The sequence below is a fragment of the Chinchilla lanigera genome, unplaced genomic scaffold, assembly GCF_000276665.1.
Source record: "Chinchilla lanigera isolate Chin_1 unplaced genomic scaffold, ChiLan1.0 scaffold00009, whole genome shotgun sequence".
NCBI classification, from domain to species: domain Eukaryota; kingdom Metazoa; phylum Chordata; class Mammalia; order Rodentia; family Chinchillidae; genus Chinchilla; species Chinchilla lanigera.
The window spans coordinates 25,637,204-25,652,574 of record NW_004955410.1 but is presented as its reverse complement, the minus strand read 5'-3'; the positions used below and the strand labels follow the sequence as shown (position 1 = coordinate 25,652,574).

The 15,371-nt window shown below is 41.2% G+C and overlaps 1 protein-coding gene across 3 annotated transcripts in view; it reads left to right on the top strand.

Moving 5' to 3' along the window:
- Igf2bp3 (insulin-like growth factor 2 mRNA binding protein 3) overlaps positions 1-15,371 on the top strand; it is a 129,523-nt gene that overhangs the window by 82,271 nt on the left and 31,881 nt on the right. For 2 of the 3 annotated variants that reach the window (XM_013510584.1, XM_005377396.2), the window contains exons 4-6: positions 2,007-2,058; positions 2,149-2,212; positions 14,276-14,557. In XM_013510584.1, the coding sequence (XP_013366038.1) occupies positions 2,007-2,058; positions 2,149-2,212; positions 14,276-14,557 (398 nt within the window). The remainder of the gene's footprint in view (positions 1-2,006; positions 2,059-2,148; positions 2,213-14,275; positions 14,558-15,371) is intronic. The other variant, XM_013510585.1, reaches the window with a different exon arrangement.

Here is a 15,371-nt window from a genome sequence, read left to right as displayed (position 1 = left end):
TTTTTTTTTTTTTTTTTTTGGTCTTTTGGGACACGGTCTTGCTATGCACTTCAGACCAGCCTTGAGCTCACTTAGCACAGGCTGATCTCAAACTCGCAATGATCCTCCTGCCTCAGCCTCCCAAGTGCTGGGATTACAGGTGTGTGCCACCGTGCCCGGCTATGAAAGCTTTCTTTTCCTGTTTATTTCTTATTTTTTTGGAGACAAGGTCTCACTAGGTAGTTGAGGCTGTCCTTAAACTCACTATGTAGCCCAGGCTGGCCTCCAACTCATGGCAGTCCTCCTGCTTCAATCTCCTGAGTGCTGGGATTACAAGCATACACCACTATGCCCAATTAGGGTTTTAATTTTTTGACCTATATGTAAAAAATGTCTCTATGATACAAGACTGTGTGTTGCAAGTTGACCTCTGAAGAGGATAGCACTTAGATAAGAATATTTTTCCTAATGAGCTATTCCTGAGTTCCCTCCCTCTTTTCAAATATTGGAAAATATTTGAATACCGTTTTGTGCCTGTGTATTCTAGGGAGGACAGACCGGTGAACAAAAATTTCCTTTCCTCATGGACAGTGGGTAATAGTGACTTAAACAGATGAATGAAATTTTAATGCAGTATCATTAAATGCTCAGAAGAAAAATGTAAAACTTAAGCTTTATGATGTAATGGTGGCTATAAATACAGTCAAAGATTAATAATGTGTTTCTATTGGTATAACCCACTCAAGGAAAATTCACTAAGTCAAAACATAACTGTGAAAGAGTATTCCATTTACAAGTAGGTATTAACCTTATTTAAAGGAAATAAAGCACATTCCCAGACAAACCTTGTCAAAGATTTCAAACTGGAACCAGTAGATAAAAGCATAAAAGGTAATGTATAAGGTAATGGATCATTTACAAGAGGTTTCTTAAGGTCTGATAGGAAATTACCATAAAAACTTGTCGTGCTTCTTAATAGTTTAGTGTGTCCTGGAACCAGGAAACATTTTCAGGGGACTGACCTTCAGATTTTGCAATTAAATGAATGAGTAAGTGGTCTTGTTATTTATTTTTTATTTTTTACTTTTTGGCTTTTTTGAGACAGGGTCTCTCTATGCAGTTCAGGCTAGTCTTGAACTCACTTTGTAGCCCAAGCTGGTCTTGAAGTCACATTGATCCTCCTGCCTCAGCTTCCCGAATGCTGGGATTACAGGCATGTGCCACCATGCCTAGCTCCAGTGGTTTGTTACAAATTTATGGAAAACTTAATACTTTTAAAGAGAATTTTACAGTGGTTGGAAGGACAGCTGAATTTGGTTTATATTGATGAGTCACACCTGCAGTTCATATTAAAATCTATAGTTAATGTTTTAATAGCCTCTACATTAGAATAATACCCAGTGTAATAATACAGCCACAGGAAAGATGGTGAAAATCACTTCAAATTTACATTTTCTGACTCAGTAGATTCAGAAGAGTTCGCTGCTTTTTATACGTTATACTGTCCACATGCTTATTACTACTTATTTTAATCTTCAATTCAAGTTTCCAGGTAGAGTGTCAGGTGGGCTCCCTTCATTCTGCTAGTCTGCCTTGACACAGTTCTGTTGCGTTTCATTTGGTAGAGCTGTACTGGGAAGTTGCTTGGAAAGGAGCCTCTTTCAGATAAAACCAGTCTCATGACCTTGTGTATCAGGCGGAAGGAAGACGATGTACTTGTGTGTCACTGTCTCCTTCAGCCTCAAGAGTCAGCCAGCTGTGGCTTTGAAGATTACCAGGCTCCATATTGCTTCTTAGCCAGAGGAGTGAGGGTACAGTCAGGACTCAGGAAGGGGCAGGAGAGGAAAGCCCATCTAGTATGCTCTTTCCGCTGTCTTTTCTTGAGTTCTGTAGTCCAGAGTCCCAGTGCCTTTTCTTTTTCTTTTTTTTTCTCATTTCCATCACAATTAGTGACTTAAAAACTTTCCTGCCCTGGCTAATAACTTGGGAAACTCAAAATTTATAATTTTCTCTCCCCCTCCTGCTAGGTGCTGGATAGTTTACTAGTCCAGTATGGAGTGGTGGAGACCTGTGAGCAAGGTACATGTCTTCTGAATTGCTTTCAAATTTGTAAAAGGAAGGAAATAGAAAGAAAACTAACTTTTATTTTTTGTTTTTCTCTTCCTTTAGTGAATACTGACTCGGAAACTGCAGTCGTAAATGTCACCTACTCCAGTAAGGACCAAGCTAGACAGTAAGCAACTTGAAACTTTGTATCTCTGTGTAATAACTAGGGTAATTATAGTAACATATTTTCTGGATTTCTAAATGGAGGAAGGCCAGCAAAGGTAGCAAAAAAACTTTATTTTGTAAATTTGGATACTACAATTATTCCTTTTTAAGCTTGAATGTCTATTAAGAATATGCATTGGGCCAGGCATGGTGGCCTTGCCTATAACCTCGCTAGCCTGAACTACATAGCTAGGCTCTGTCTCAAAAGATGAGATGACATGAAATGAAATGAAATGAAATGAAATGAAATGAAATGAAATGAAATATGGGGCTGGGTATAGTTCAGTGGTAAAGCCCTTGTATAGCATTCATGAGGCCATAGGTTATATCCCAGCACCCTCACCCCATTAAAGAATGTACATTGGTTAAAGCTGTATTCACTTTTGATGTATCTTTCATATCATTTTGGAGTGATATAGTATGAACCTGAACTATATGTGCAGAATGACCTGGGCCTGGGTATTGTTTCCAAATTATGTGAGTTTTTCTTACTAGTATGATATATTGTTGCTGTTTTATCCAATGCTGGTAAGTTCATCTTGTGTTAAACCAACAATAGTTAAATGACTTCTCTCTTCAGTCTCTAATGATCAGTATTGTTAACCAGGAGCAGACAGACACTGGACAATGTAACTTCCTTTTAGACTTATGGAAAAAGTATACTCCAGTGGAATTAACAAATCTTCACAGATCAGTCTCCTCTAGGAAAAGATAACTCTATAGGCTTTGAATGACCTAATAAACTGACTGAGCACTAGAAAGAGAAAATGAGGGTTCCACAGGCCTTCGACCTCTGAGAACATGAACATGGGGAAATAGCGTATCAACTACCCGTCAGCACAGCAGAGTGTCAGCTGACCCTGAAGTCTGACCACCTCCAAATACAGTGCAGGCTGAAACCGACCCTGTCCTTTCTGAGAGGAAAGTCAAAGGAAGGACCACACCAGCTGACCCTGACCCCAAAAGATGAAAAGTGAAATAAGTTCCAGCCAGATTACCATGATTCTAGTCACTCATGGAAGGACTAGGAAAGGAAAGATAAGCTTGGAAAGGAGATAGAAGTTTGTATAACACAAATAGAATTTTATTTTGAAGTTTGTAATTATCCGTCACATTGTCGCTGAGACACAATACCTGGCACCACAGCAAGGGAGGAGAGATTTGTTTTGGTTCATGTTTCAGTCTGTAGTTGACTGGCTCTAAGGTAGCACAGGGTGACAGAGGAGAGCTGCTTACAGTGTGGTGGGCAGGAAGCAGAGAGATCCAGGGAGGAGCCAGGAAGGGAGTATACCTTCCAGGTTACATCTGCAGTGGCCTACCTCTTCCAGCCACACTCCAGCTTCTGACTACAAGTTAGTGATAATGTCCCCGTAATCCAGTCGACGTCCATACACACGATCATTTTAGATCTAAACCATAACAGTAATACTCTTGGCTCATAATTTAAATCACTTAAAGATCTGTACAGTACACATCTTCCTCCCAGTATTGTTTGCCAGCTGCTTCATCCCCTGAGATAATCATGTAAGAGATAAATACATGCTCATCTTTTTCTTCCTTTTTATACAAATGATACTACAGCATTTGAGTGTTCTGCGCACATATTTTTTATAGTTTTGTAGAATGTGGTTGCTTGGATATGGGATGAATCAGTTACCCCAAATTGGGTATTTAGGTTGTTTCTACTGCAATTGTGAACAGTGCTGCATAGAATCCTTTTAGTATGTGTCACTTTGCATGTGTGTGAGTATATCTGCAGGATGAATTCCTAGAGGTAGAATTGCATCTTTAATTGTGTTATCCTTTACAGAATGTGAACTAGTTTAAATTCTCATCAGCATTGTGAGATTGTTTCTCCATACTTTCCGCAGTACAAGATTCTATCAAATGTTTCTAGTCTAGTAGGGGAAAAGTGGTATCTCACTGGTAATACTTATTTCTCTTACTGAGGCTTTTACTGTGTTTTAAAACTTTTTTTTGCTTCTGTTTGTATTTTTTATTCATTCTTGTTTTTTCCTTACTTGCGCTGGGTATCAACTCCAGGGGTGCCCACTAGTGAGTCAGTAGTCCTTTTTTTTTAAAATTGTTTGAGACAGTTTCACTAAATTGCCCAGTCTTGCCTCAAACTTGTGATCCTCCTTTCTCAGCCTCCTAAGCAGCTAGACTTACAGAAATGTACCATTGTGCCCAGCCTGTTAAAGTTTAAGTTTATATGAAGTCTTGAATGGTATCAAGTTGCAGTAGATGGGGAGATAAAAGGTGGGGGCAGTGGAAAAAGGGGCTCTGTTTCTCTTGTGTTTTAACTCTTTCAAAGGTCTACATTCAATACTTAGTAGGGCCAAGTCCTTCTGTGTAGAAGATATGAGAGGACAAACCCAGAGATATTTGGATATTATTAGAGTCCTACCCTAGTTGACTTATTTGAAAACTTACACTGAGCTAGCAAGGTTAAGGGGAAAAGATGCCAGTTTAGCAGTTAGAAGTGAGAACATATGTTGGAGATGCAACTTGTACAGCTGTGAGTGGCATGAAAAGAACTTCAGTACAAGGTAGTTGACATTTAGTGTCCCCTCCCCCTTAATAGATTTCAAAGTGTGAAGAATTTAAGAACAGGAGGGATGGACTTGTTGGTCAAGGCAGAATCATTGTTGAATGTCATCCTGACGTGACAGCAAGCTGAGTGCGACAAGGTTGTCATTCTAAAAATTACGTGCAATGCTAGAGGCTGATGGAGTCTTACTGATTCCAAGGAAGGTTGTTAGGACCTGTGACTTCGGTAATGTAAACAAGTAGATGAGGCATTTCAATGAGTGAAGTAGTTGTAATAGTTGTTGTTCAAGTATTGATCAGTTAAGTTTTATTAAGCACTAATGATTGAATGCAAGTTGCCAATGAGTAAGGATGGTTTTATCCTCAAGATCGGTTTTATCCTCGAGGTCGAGCCGCTCAGTGGGGAAAGGGAAGTTCTGCGTTTGAGGAGGAAGCTCCTAAAGTAGTCCTGTCCGAGTCACTTGCCCTGTAAGACTGTGGCTCTCAAGACTTTCAAAGATCAAAGAGAGTTGGAAAACAGTTGGGTACGGTATTTGGAGAAAGTAGGTTTAAGAACAGAAAGCTCAATTTTGTGACAATGCTATGAAAATTGTCTGTTAAAGTTTTCTAGCTTTTTTTTTTTTTTCCTTCTAAGGGCTTTGGAATGTGCTTTCATTCTGTGAGGATAATGGATTCTGAGAGGCACCTGAAAGTAGTGGAAAAAATGTAGATCCTGCAGACAGGCAGTCGTGACACTGTAACCCTGATCTCTAAACTTCAGTTTTCTCAGCTACAACATAAGGATTAAAAGAAACAAATACATTCTTGTACCTATTACAGCAAATGGACAGTGAGTAAATAGTAACTGTTGTTAAACCCACTTGTCCTGGGCTGCTTCTGGGGCAGCTTGACGCATCTGGAGCCGGGAAGGCTGGCACCTCTAGCACCTGCCCTACGGAGCCCCAAAAGCTGGCTTTGTGGCTGCTTGCTGCCTAAACCAACATGGTGTCCCCTTCCCAGCAGCCACCACTCATATCTTCAGGTCATGAGGGCCATGTTGATACTCTTTAGTTGAGCTCTTTTCTTAGTGTCTGCTACTTGGAAGTCTGTGGGACTGGGGTGGGTCTGTGAAGGAGGTTTAGAGGATACATCATAGAGTGCAGCTGCCCAGACTGGACTCTGCCCCTACTTCGATAGCCGGGATTTGGGCCAGGTTAATTTGTCATGGTTCACCACCATGTCTAAAATGGGACTGGAGCCCTTAGTGGGTGAGGCTATTGAGAGGAGCTGAGATAATGCCTCCAAAACACTTAGCATAATGCCTAGGTATAGGCAGCTATAGGGTATTTCCCTGACATGTTTTGTTGCTGCCTGGAGTCCCCTGCCCTCGTTCAGTACGCTCCACTCCAGAGAGTGACGGCCACTGATCCTGAGGCACTTAGGACCTGGTGGAAATGTGTGCAGCTGACTCTTTGTTCCTTAAATCTCTGTGATTGCCACCTTTGAAAAACATTTATTTTAAAGAAATAAAATAAAAACAAAATTTCAAAGCAGTATGATAGGAGGGTGACAGTGGTCAACACGTTAGGTATTGTTATCTTCAAATCAGTTACTTGGAGTATAAGATATCAGTGTTTAATTGTCCAAACAATATTAGCACACACCTGTTCCTTCAATGAACTGAGAGAAATCAGCCCCATAATTCTCTTTACTATCCTATATATATTTTTTGTTCATTAGTTTTTGCTTTTGCTTTTCCCATCCTTCTTTTTCCCCTTTCCCTAAACCAGCGTCTCTTTCCTTTTGAAGTTTCTTCCCATTTTACAGTATCTGTTATACATTTTGGATCACACTAGGGAGACAATACGAAGTTTACACATGTGCATCTGGCTTATTTCACTTATGAGTATGGTCTTAATTTGCATCAATTTCCCTGTAAAAGTCTCCAGTTTATCCTTCTTTATGGCTGAATAATACTCCATTATATAAAAAGACCATATCTTTTTTTTAATCTATTCCTCGTTTGATGGATATTTGAGTTGTTTCCAAGATCTAGCTATTACAAATTGTGCTGCTATAAACATGGGTGCACATATATCTCTGTGGTACAATGTTTTTAATACTTCTGTGAAGGTCCCCAGAAAGGGAATAGCTGGGTCAATTGGGTGTGATTGCCACCTTTAAGAGGACTCCTCCAATATGGCTGTGGCTCTAAGTCAGATTTTAACATGGAAATTTCTGCCACCTTGTGGCTGAGAAAAATGAAAAGTTCATTGTCTCCATATTATCAAAGGTACAAATATTGGTTTTATGCTTATCTTGAATTCTTAAACAATTAAAGTAACGAAATTAATAAAAAAGTTTAAAGATAATTAAAAATAGAAGTGTGAGTTTAGTGAAGGAACTCAGGGCAAAAGAGGCTTCGGTCTGTGGCTTGTCAGTTTCGCTCCGTCTTCCGGAACGCTGAGATAGAGCTGTCAAGCGCAGGCAGGACTCACGGGAGGATTTGTCACCTGTGTCCAAGAAGTACCCTGCTTGAAGGTGTAGGTGTTTAGTTCTCGCACTTCGCCTTCCTTAGGTTTCTTATTTCTGATGAACAGGAATGCTCGTGCTTGGAAGTTCATGCTTTAGCTCCTTTTCCATCAGTGTGAGGGTGGTGTAGCTATGTTCAAAAGTGTTTGAAACGACTTGGCTAGTGGATGCAGGGGAGAAATTCCCATTTAAACTTTAAAAAAATTTGTAAATAGGTTTATTATGGAAAGAGAGAAAGCGGTGAGACAAAGGAATTTCTTGATGTTTAAAAATAAACACTATTAAATTTGTCATCGATTCATAGACCATGTCCCATGCAGCATAACTTTCAAAAGATCATTCTGGGCTGGAGATTTAGCTCAGCGGCAAAAGCTGGCAAGTGCAAGGTCGTGAGTTCGGTTCCCGGTACCGGAGAAAAACCAAAAAAAAAAAAGATCATTCTGTAAAATATTGTGAGTATACCCCCCCAAATTTATTTATTTTTTGAGACAGAGTCCAGACTGGCCTTGAACTTGTATGTAGTCCAGTACTTTTATTTTTGGATTTCATGTGTGTGGGGGTGTGTTTTGTTGTTGTTGCTTGTTTCTGTTTGGTTTTGCTGCTGTTTTGCTTTTAGAACCAGTTTAATCTGACACTGAGATTTAATGAAATTCCAGAACACTAAAAGCATTCCTCACAGAACTAGAGAACACACCTAAAATTCACGTGGAACCAGAATAGCAAAAATAATCTGGACAGCAAGAGCAAAGCAAGAGGCATGACAATCCCAGGTCTGAAGTTACTTTAGGAAGCTACAGTGATAAAAACAGCATGATACTGGCACAAAACCAGACACACAGGTCAGTGGAACAGAACAGAGGAAACAGAAACAACCCTAGGCACATTCAGCTATCATCTTTGGCAAAGGGCTCAAAAACATACACCAGAGAATAGACAGCCTCTTTAACACAAATGGTGCTGGGGAAACTGGCTATCCATATGCGGAAGATTGAATCTAGGCCCATGTTTCTTATCAGGTACTAAATTAAAAATGAATGAAAGATCTAAATATTAAAATGAACAGGGGCTGGGGATTTAGCTCAGTGGCAAAGCGCCTGCCTGGCAACCGCAAGGTCATGAGTTCGGTTCCCGGTACCGGAGAAAAACCAAAACCAAAAAAAAAAAAAAAATAAAATGAACAGTGTGCTAGAAGATCTGTAAAACTCTTGAAAACACAGGCTTAGGCAAGAATTTTCTGAACAGAACACCAGTTGCACAAGAAATGATATTGAAGAATCAACAAATGGGATCATGTAAAATTAAGAAATTTTGTACTTTTTAATTTTACATGAATGTGAATAATTTTACATGGATGTCTTTGTCTCTTTCGGGAAGATACCTGGAAGGGGAATAGGTGGGTCAAATGTAATTTCCATTTTTAGCTTTTTGAGGGCTCTCCATACTGATTTCCACAGTAGCTGTACTAGTTTACATTCCCATCACCCATGTAGAAGGAAATAACCAACAGAGTGAAGAGACAACATATAATGAGAAAAATCTTTGCCAGCTATTCCTAGACAGAGCACTAATATCTAGGATATATAAAGAACTCAATAATAGATTATGTCCCTCATAAGAGACCCAGTCCAAAAAATGAGCAACTGCAATGAACAAACACTTCTCAAAGGAAGTACAAGTGGTTAATAATTACATGAAAAAATGTTCAACATCTCTGGCCATTAGAGAAATGTGAATTAAAACAACACTGGGATTCCATCTTCAGAAAAAATGGCTATCATCAAGAAATCAAATGATAAATGCTAGTGAGGCTGTGGGGGAAAAGGAACCCTTCTACATGGGTGATGGGAATGTAAACTAGTACAGCTACTGTGGAAATCAGTATGGAGAGCCCTCAAAAAGCTAAAAATGGAAATTACATTTGACCCACCTATTCCCCTTCCAGGTATCTTCCTGAAAGAGACAGAGACATCCTATTATAGTGATACATGCAAAAGCACATTTATAACATCACAATTCATAGTAGCTAAATGTTGGGAGAGACCTATATGTATATTAACAGATCAATGGATAAAATGGTATTTCTACGCAGTGGAGTACTAGTTTACTGTAAAGAAGGATAAACTTGAGACATGTAGGAAAATGGATGTACCTTGAGACCATAATATTAGTAAATAAATAAAATAAATCAGACACATAAGCTTAACTGTTGCCTAGTTTCTTTAAGTGAGAAACCCAAAATATAAAGAGCAAGATGAAAGATAGATGAATCTGGGAAATAGGGAGCTAGATCCTTTGCAAAAGGGAAGGTGACTCAAAGATGGAGGGAGGGGGAAGGGGATGGAAAAACTAAGATGTGTTAGCTCCATGCATCAATTCCCAAGAGGAATGTAATCATTATAGATGCAAACATGCACTAATAACAAATAAAAACTGAGACAGAACACCAGGTTAATTATGAAGCTCTTTGTATGTAAATAAGTGGACCACATCCATAATTATGTCCCTAACATATGTCCCTGTAACGTATTACCAGGCTTTTGATGATTACTGATGAGTGCTGTGTGCTAACCTTTTACTCTTTGTATGTCTTAGTGTGTTTTCTGCAGCTGTCATGGACTACCATAGACAGATTTGCAAAGCGTAGAGGTTTACACGGTCCATAGTTCTGAAGCCTGGGAAGTTCAGGCTCAGGTAGCTGCATCTGATGTGGTCCTCCTTGATGTGAGGACTCTGCAGAGCTCTGAGGTGGTGTGGAGCCTCATGCTGGGCAAGGCAGCCCGTCCTAGCTCAGGTACCTCCTCCTCCTCTAGTAAAGCCACAGTCCCATTGGATTAGGGCCTCACCCTTATGGCTTCATTTAATCTAATTACCTCCCAAAGGACCCAGATACCATAACTGATTTGTTTCTATCCTCTTAGCATCTCACAGTGAGGATTAAATTTCCACCTGAGTTTCTATGGGGATATGCAGACAACGGTGTTGTATGAGAACTGAATTTATGGCTTTTCAGGAACAAGGGAACTTCATGTGTTAGGACCTGCTGAGGCATAGCAGTGACGTCTGGGAATAAGAAAGTGGAGACGACAGGACTAGGAGTGCTGTGCAGTGCTAGAGCACATGCTGAGGGTGCGGCTCAATCCTAGAACACGTGCTTAGCACTTGCAAGGCCCTGAGATCAGAAAACAAAAACAAAACCCAGCAGCCCCATCTTTAAGTTCTTCAGATGAGTGGCCGTGCCAAGAGGGGGAATGACCTGTGCAGGGTCACATGGCTACTTACTGTTCCCGCTGGACTGGAGTGCTGGTCTCGAGTCACCCATACTCTTTTTCACTCTCCACGTCAGTATATGTGGAGTCCGGGGAAGTTTGTCTTCTCTGTGACTTCTTCTTTCTCTACCTCCCACTCACGCTCGAATTGAACTGCCTGTTCTCTCAAAGCCTTTTTCCCCTCTAAATTGCAGTCCACACCAGTGGAGTTTCCTCTCAATAAAATGAAGTGCTGGTGACAAGAAAATTACTCGGCATCTTGTGCATGACTCTTAAAATACAGCACAGCGGAGCTGAGTAATGATGGAAACAGGGTTCTGAGTAACACACATTGGCTAAATGTCCTCAAGTTCTCTTCAACTGAACGTGTGTGTTTTGAATAGTAATGGTGACAGTTGTTCATTTTGTGTCTTGCACAGTGTCCTTGATGAAAATATTGTTAAAAACCTCAAGAACTCAGAACACTGACATAGCTGTATATCAGACTTGCTTCACTGGAAGGTTTCAGCTATTGATTTAAAATTCACAAACTGAGGGTCTTCAGTCATAAAAAAGCCATTGCTCTGCAGTTAGGTTACCCTCATACTTTTCAGCTTTATCCAAGTTTGGAACAGGGCTGTCTGCTCTCCGCCTGGAGCGGCCTGACTTTGGGACCTTTGGAGCCCAGAGTGCATTGGGTCCTGCTGGGGTGCCATGCCGTCTGAGAAATCTTTTTTTTTTTACAGCAGCACAATGAAATATATGAACTCCCCACCCCCACCCCCACCCAGAGAATTATTTCTTGGCACTCACGTGGCTTTAAATCCAGACTACACAGAAGCACCTGACAATTAGTGTTTACCTTTGTTATTCACACATCGGTGTCACTTATGAAGTCCTTAACCCTTTTTGTAACATCACTGACTTACACAGTCAAAACTTGCTTCTGAGGCTAGCAGTACTCAGTTTTAAAATGGAAAAAAATCTTTTTTTTCTTTTTATTTATTATTATTATTATTTTTTCTTTTTATTTATTTATTAGGAAAAAAATCTTGATGAACACTGAATGATACTGCCTTTTATGCCCAAAGGTATAGCTTTTCCTTCATTGGGATCAGGGTTTTTGTTTTTAAACTCCTCTCAGTACTGTGAATTGAACCTAGCACCTCACACACTAGGTAAACACTCTTATCATTGAACTATATTCCCGGCTCTTTTTAATTCTTATTTTGAAATGGGGTCTTGCTAAATTGCCTAGACTGATCTTGATGTTGCAACTCTCCTGTCTCAGCTTCCCAATAGCTGGGATTACTGCATGCACCACTGTGTTCAGTAGGGTTCAGGTTTTGTTTTGCTTTGAGGATGATGAACAATATCTTGACCTTCAAAAAGGCTAAAAGTTGCTTTGAATCTTTAGATGCTTGAAACTTCTGTAACGCTAGCTTTCTGTAATATGTACTATAAATATTAATTAAGTTTCCGGTTGCTGTGCCTCTTGAGATGTAACTACAATATTTTAGGGCCTTAATCCACATTCCCTTAAAAGGGCAGGAGAGCTGGAAAGCAAGGCATGGTATGGTAGGGTTCCATCATCAGCACATTGGTATGGTGTGGTATTATCCTCTGATGCTTATGAAAAGGAGGCCTGCTGACATGGGAATATATCAAGACATTATATTTGGAGAAACGCCACAAAGCAGTGTACACCATGGTCCCAGTTAGGCTTTTGAAGAAGAGCCTGAGCATGTCCTCACATTCAGACACATTGCAGAGGCGTCACCGCCCCTAGCCAACTGGCAAGAGCCTGGGGGTCCATGGTAGTGACAGAGCCACTTCTGTGTCTGTGCATGGGGGTTCTCTGACAGTGAGGACTCCTGAGGTCTGAGGATAAAGTGAGGAAAGAGGCAGAATTCTGGGCCTGACATGCACAGGGAGCCTGGGTTCCCACTTGCCTGTGTCTCTCTTCTATTGCACACTTTGCTGACCGTATTTTGACTTCCTGTTTTGATGCAAGTCAAGAAGCGAAGCCCATCTGTAAATGAGGGAGTGTGCATCTAAGCTGGAAATGACTGTGTGGAGCAACTGAGGGGGCAGTTTTAAAAATTTATTTATTTTTGTATTTTGGGGGCTGGGTACCTGGAATCAAACTCAGGACCTTGCACTTGCCAGGCAAGTGCTTGTGCCCCAGCCCAAGTTTTTGTCCTTTTGAGAGGATTTCACTGTGCAGTTCGGGCTGGCCTTGAACTCACTTTGTAGACCAGGTGGTCTCAAACTTGAGTGATCATCCTGCCTCAGCCTGCCAAGTGATTACAGATGTTCACCACCATGCCTGGCAGACATTTTTATACCTTTTTTTTTTTTCCTGTTTGTGCTGAATTCAGGTGCCATTGGAGCAGTCTGAGGAACCTAGTTGGAAAGTGTGAGACCTTTTTTGGTTTTCATTTTGTTGTACACTGGGGAGTTAAACATGTGTTCTTAGATGTGTGATTAGGTGTGCTTTTGAAATCCTGTATATGGGGCTGGGGATTTAGCTCAGCGGCAAAAGCGCCTGCCTGGCAAGCGCAAGGTCATGAGTTCAGTTCCTGGTACCGGAGAAAAACCAAAAAAAAAAAAAAGAAATCCTGTATATATTCTATGTGCCTCGTTCTCCCTTTAACATATGTAGCTAAGGTAGAATACAACAGTTTGGGTGAATGTTATAATAAACAAAAGGGGCCAGACACGAGAGAGTACATGTATCCTCATATATTTGACAGAATTCTACAAGAGGCAACATTGTCCCATGGTGGAAGAAGTCTAGGGCAGGGGTATGGACTGCAAGGAGCGCAGTGGGCCCGGGCCACTCCTGTGTTCTTGTCGTGTGTTCGTCTTGTGGAAATTCACTGAGCTGTGTGCCTAAGAATTAGGTGGTTCTCCGTATCAGTTTATAAAGTTGAAGACAAGGGGAAGAAACCAAAATTATCCCCAACTAGATGTCAAGTGTGACGGATGGGCAGAGAATATCTCCCCTCCCCACCCTCTCTTTCTCCCTCTTTCCCCCTTGTTCTCGTTCTTGTTCATCAGTTCCCTGCCTTTTTTCCCAAATCAGATCATAAACGCCGTAAGATCAGGGACCACTGTTTTCTCAGGAACTGGACCATAATAAATTCCTGAAATTTAATTGAGTGTTTGACTGTCTTGAATACCAATTTCCACCTATCTTCTGTAATGGTTGGGAAATACTTGTCCATTGATTCTTTAAATGCTTTAAACATTATTTTAGAGGGTAAACTGAGGGAGGGTTGTGTTTCTGCTGTCTTTTCCATTCTGTTTTTTTGGGTTTTGTTTTTGTTTTTGTTTTTTTTCCGGTACCAGGAATTGAACTCACGACCTTGCGCGTGCCAGGCAGGCGCTGTGCCGCTGAGCTAAATCCCCAGCCCCCTCTTTTCCATTCTGATTGGAGACACAGTGATCATGATAAGAGTTGCCATTTATTTCTCTCTTGCTGCTGAGTATTTCTAAGCTGCTGTGAACTGCCTGTGTTAAACTCACTCAAGAGCTGGGAAAAAATGAGTTTTTTCTTCCTATTTTTCATTGGTAGATGGCCAATATATTCTTTTTGGAAACCTGTCAATCTTTTACCCCTGTGTGGACTTGAAAGGAGAGGTGTGGGTGGAGGTGGATTATGTGTGCTCGGTTTGCTGTGTGCATAGTGAATCCCCCACCTTGTGAACTTTCAGAGCCTTAGACAAGCTGAATGGATTCCAGTTAGAGAACTTCACCTTGAAAGTCGCCTACATCCCCGACGAAGCAGCTGCCCAGCAGACCCCCTCACAGCAGCCCCGCGGCCGCCGTGGGCTGGGGCAGAGGGGCTCATCGAGGCAAGGGTCTCCAGGATCGGTGTCCAAACAGAAACCGTGTGACTTACCTCTGCGCCTGCTGGTTCCCACACAGTTTGTCGGAGCCATCATAGGAAAAGAAGGCGCCACCATTCGGAACATCACCAAACAGACCCAGTCCAAGTGAGTATCAGCGAGTAGGATGTGGTGGACATGAATGTCTTCTCTTTTGAATCTTAACCTAGAGTGTGTTTTCTGGTACTTACGGTTGGGACCCTTTTTGCATAGTACTTGAGTATATGAAAGAACAAAAAAGCCAAACCCAAACTCTGATTTGATATCTTGGTGTTCATCTGTATAAAATGTCAAAGGGAACCTCATATATTTTCACACATGAATCAAAACAAATACCGGATCCCCTTCAAATGGGAAAAGGCCCTGGCAGGCAAACAAGCAGCTCATAGGTGGCTCAGGGCCTTGCTCCCTCCTCACTGCCAGCCTTCAGTGCTTCTGGAAGTTCCTCTCTGGTCATTGACTCATCTGATGGTTTAAGTTCCTCCTGTAATTAACCCATGTGGTTTAGAAGGGCTCTTGCTTCAGGATGATCTTGTGTGATAATTTTAAAAATTAATTGTTTTTGTTTTTGACACAGGGTCTCCCTGTGTAATTCAGGCTGGCTTTGAACTCACTATGGAGCCCAAGCTTGCCTCAGACTTGCCGTGATCCTCCTGCCTCAGCCTCCCAACTGCTGAGATGACCACCACACTCTGTTTTGATAGTTTTAAATGGCAGGTTTTAAAAAATTGGAAGATTCCTGTTCATACGATGGAGCCAACTTTTCTGGAGTAGGAACTGTTTTATTTACCACCATAGCCCAGTGCTGAGGCTATGGGGAGAAGGGTCTTGCATTTGCCAAACGAGGGCTGCAGCTGTATGTGAACCTTGTTTGAAGCCCTTTACCTTTCTCTAAGATGCTTTCAATTTGGAAAGAATATAT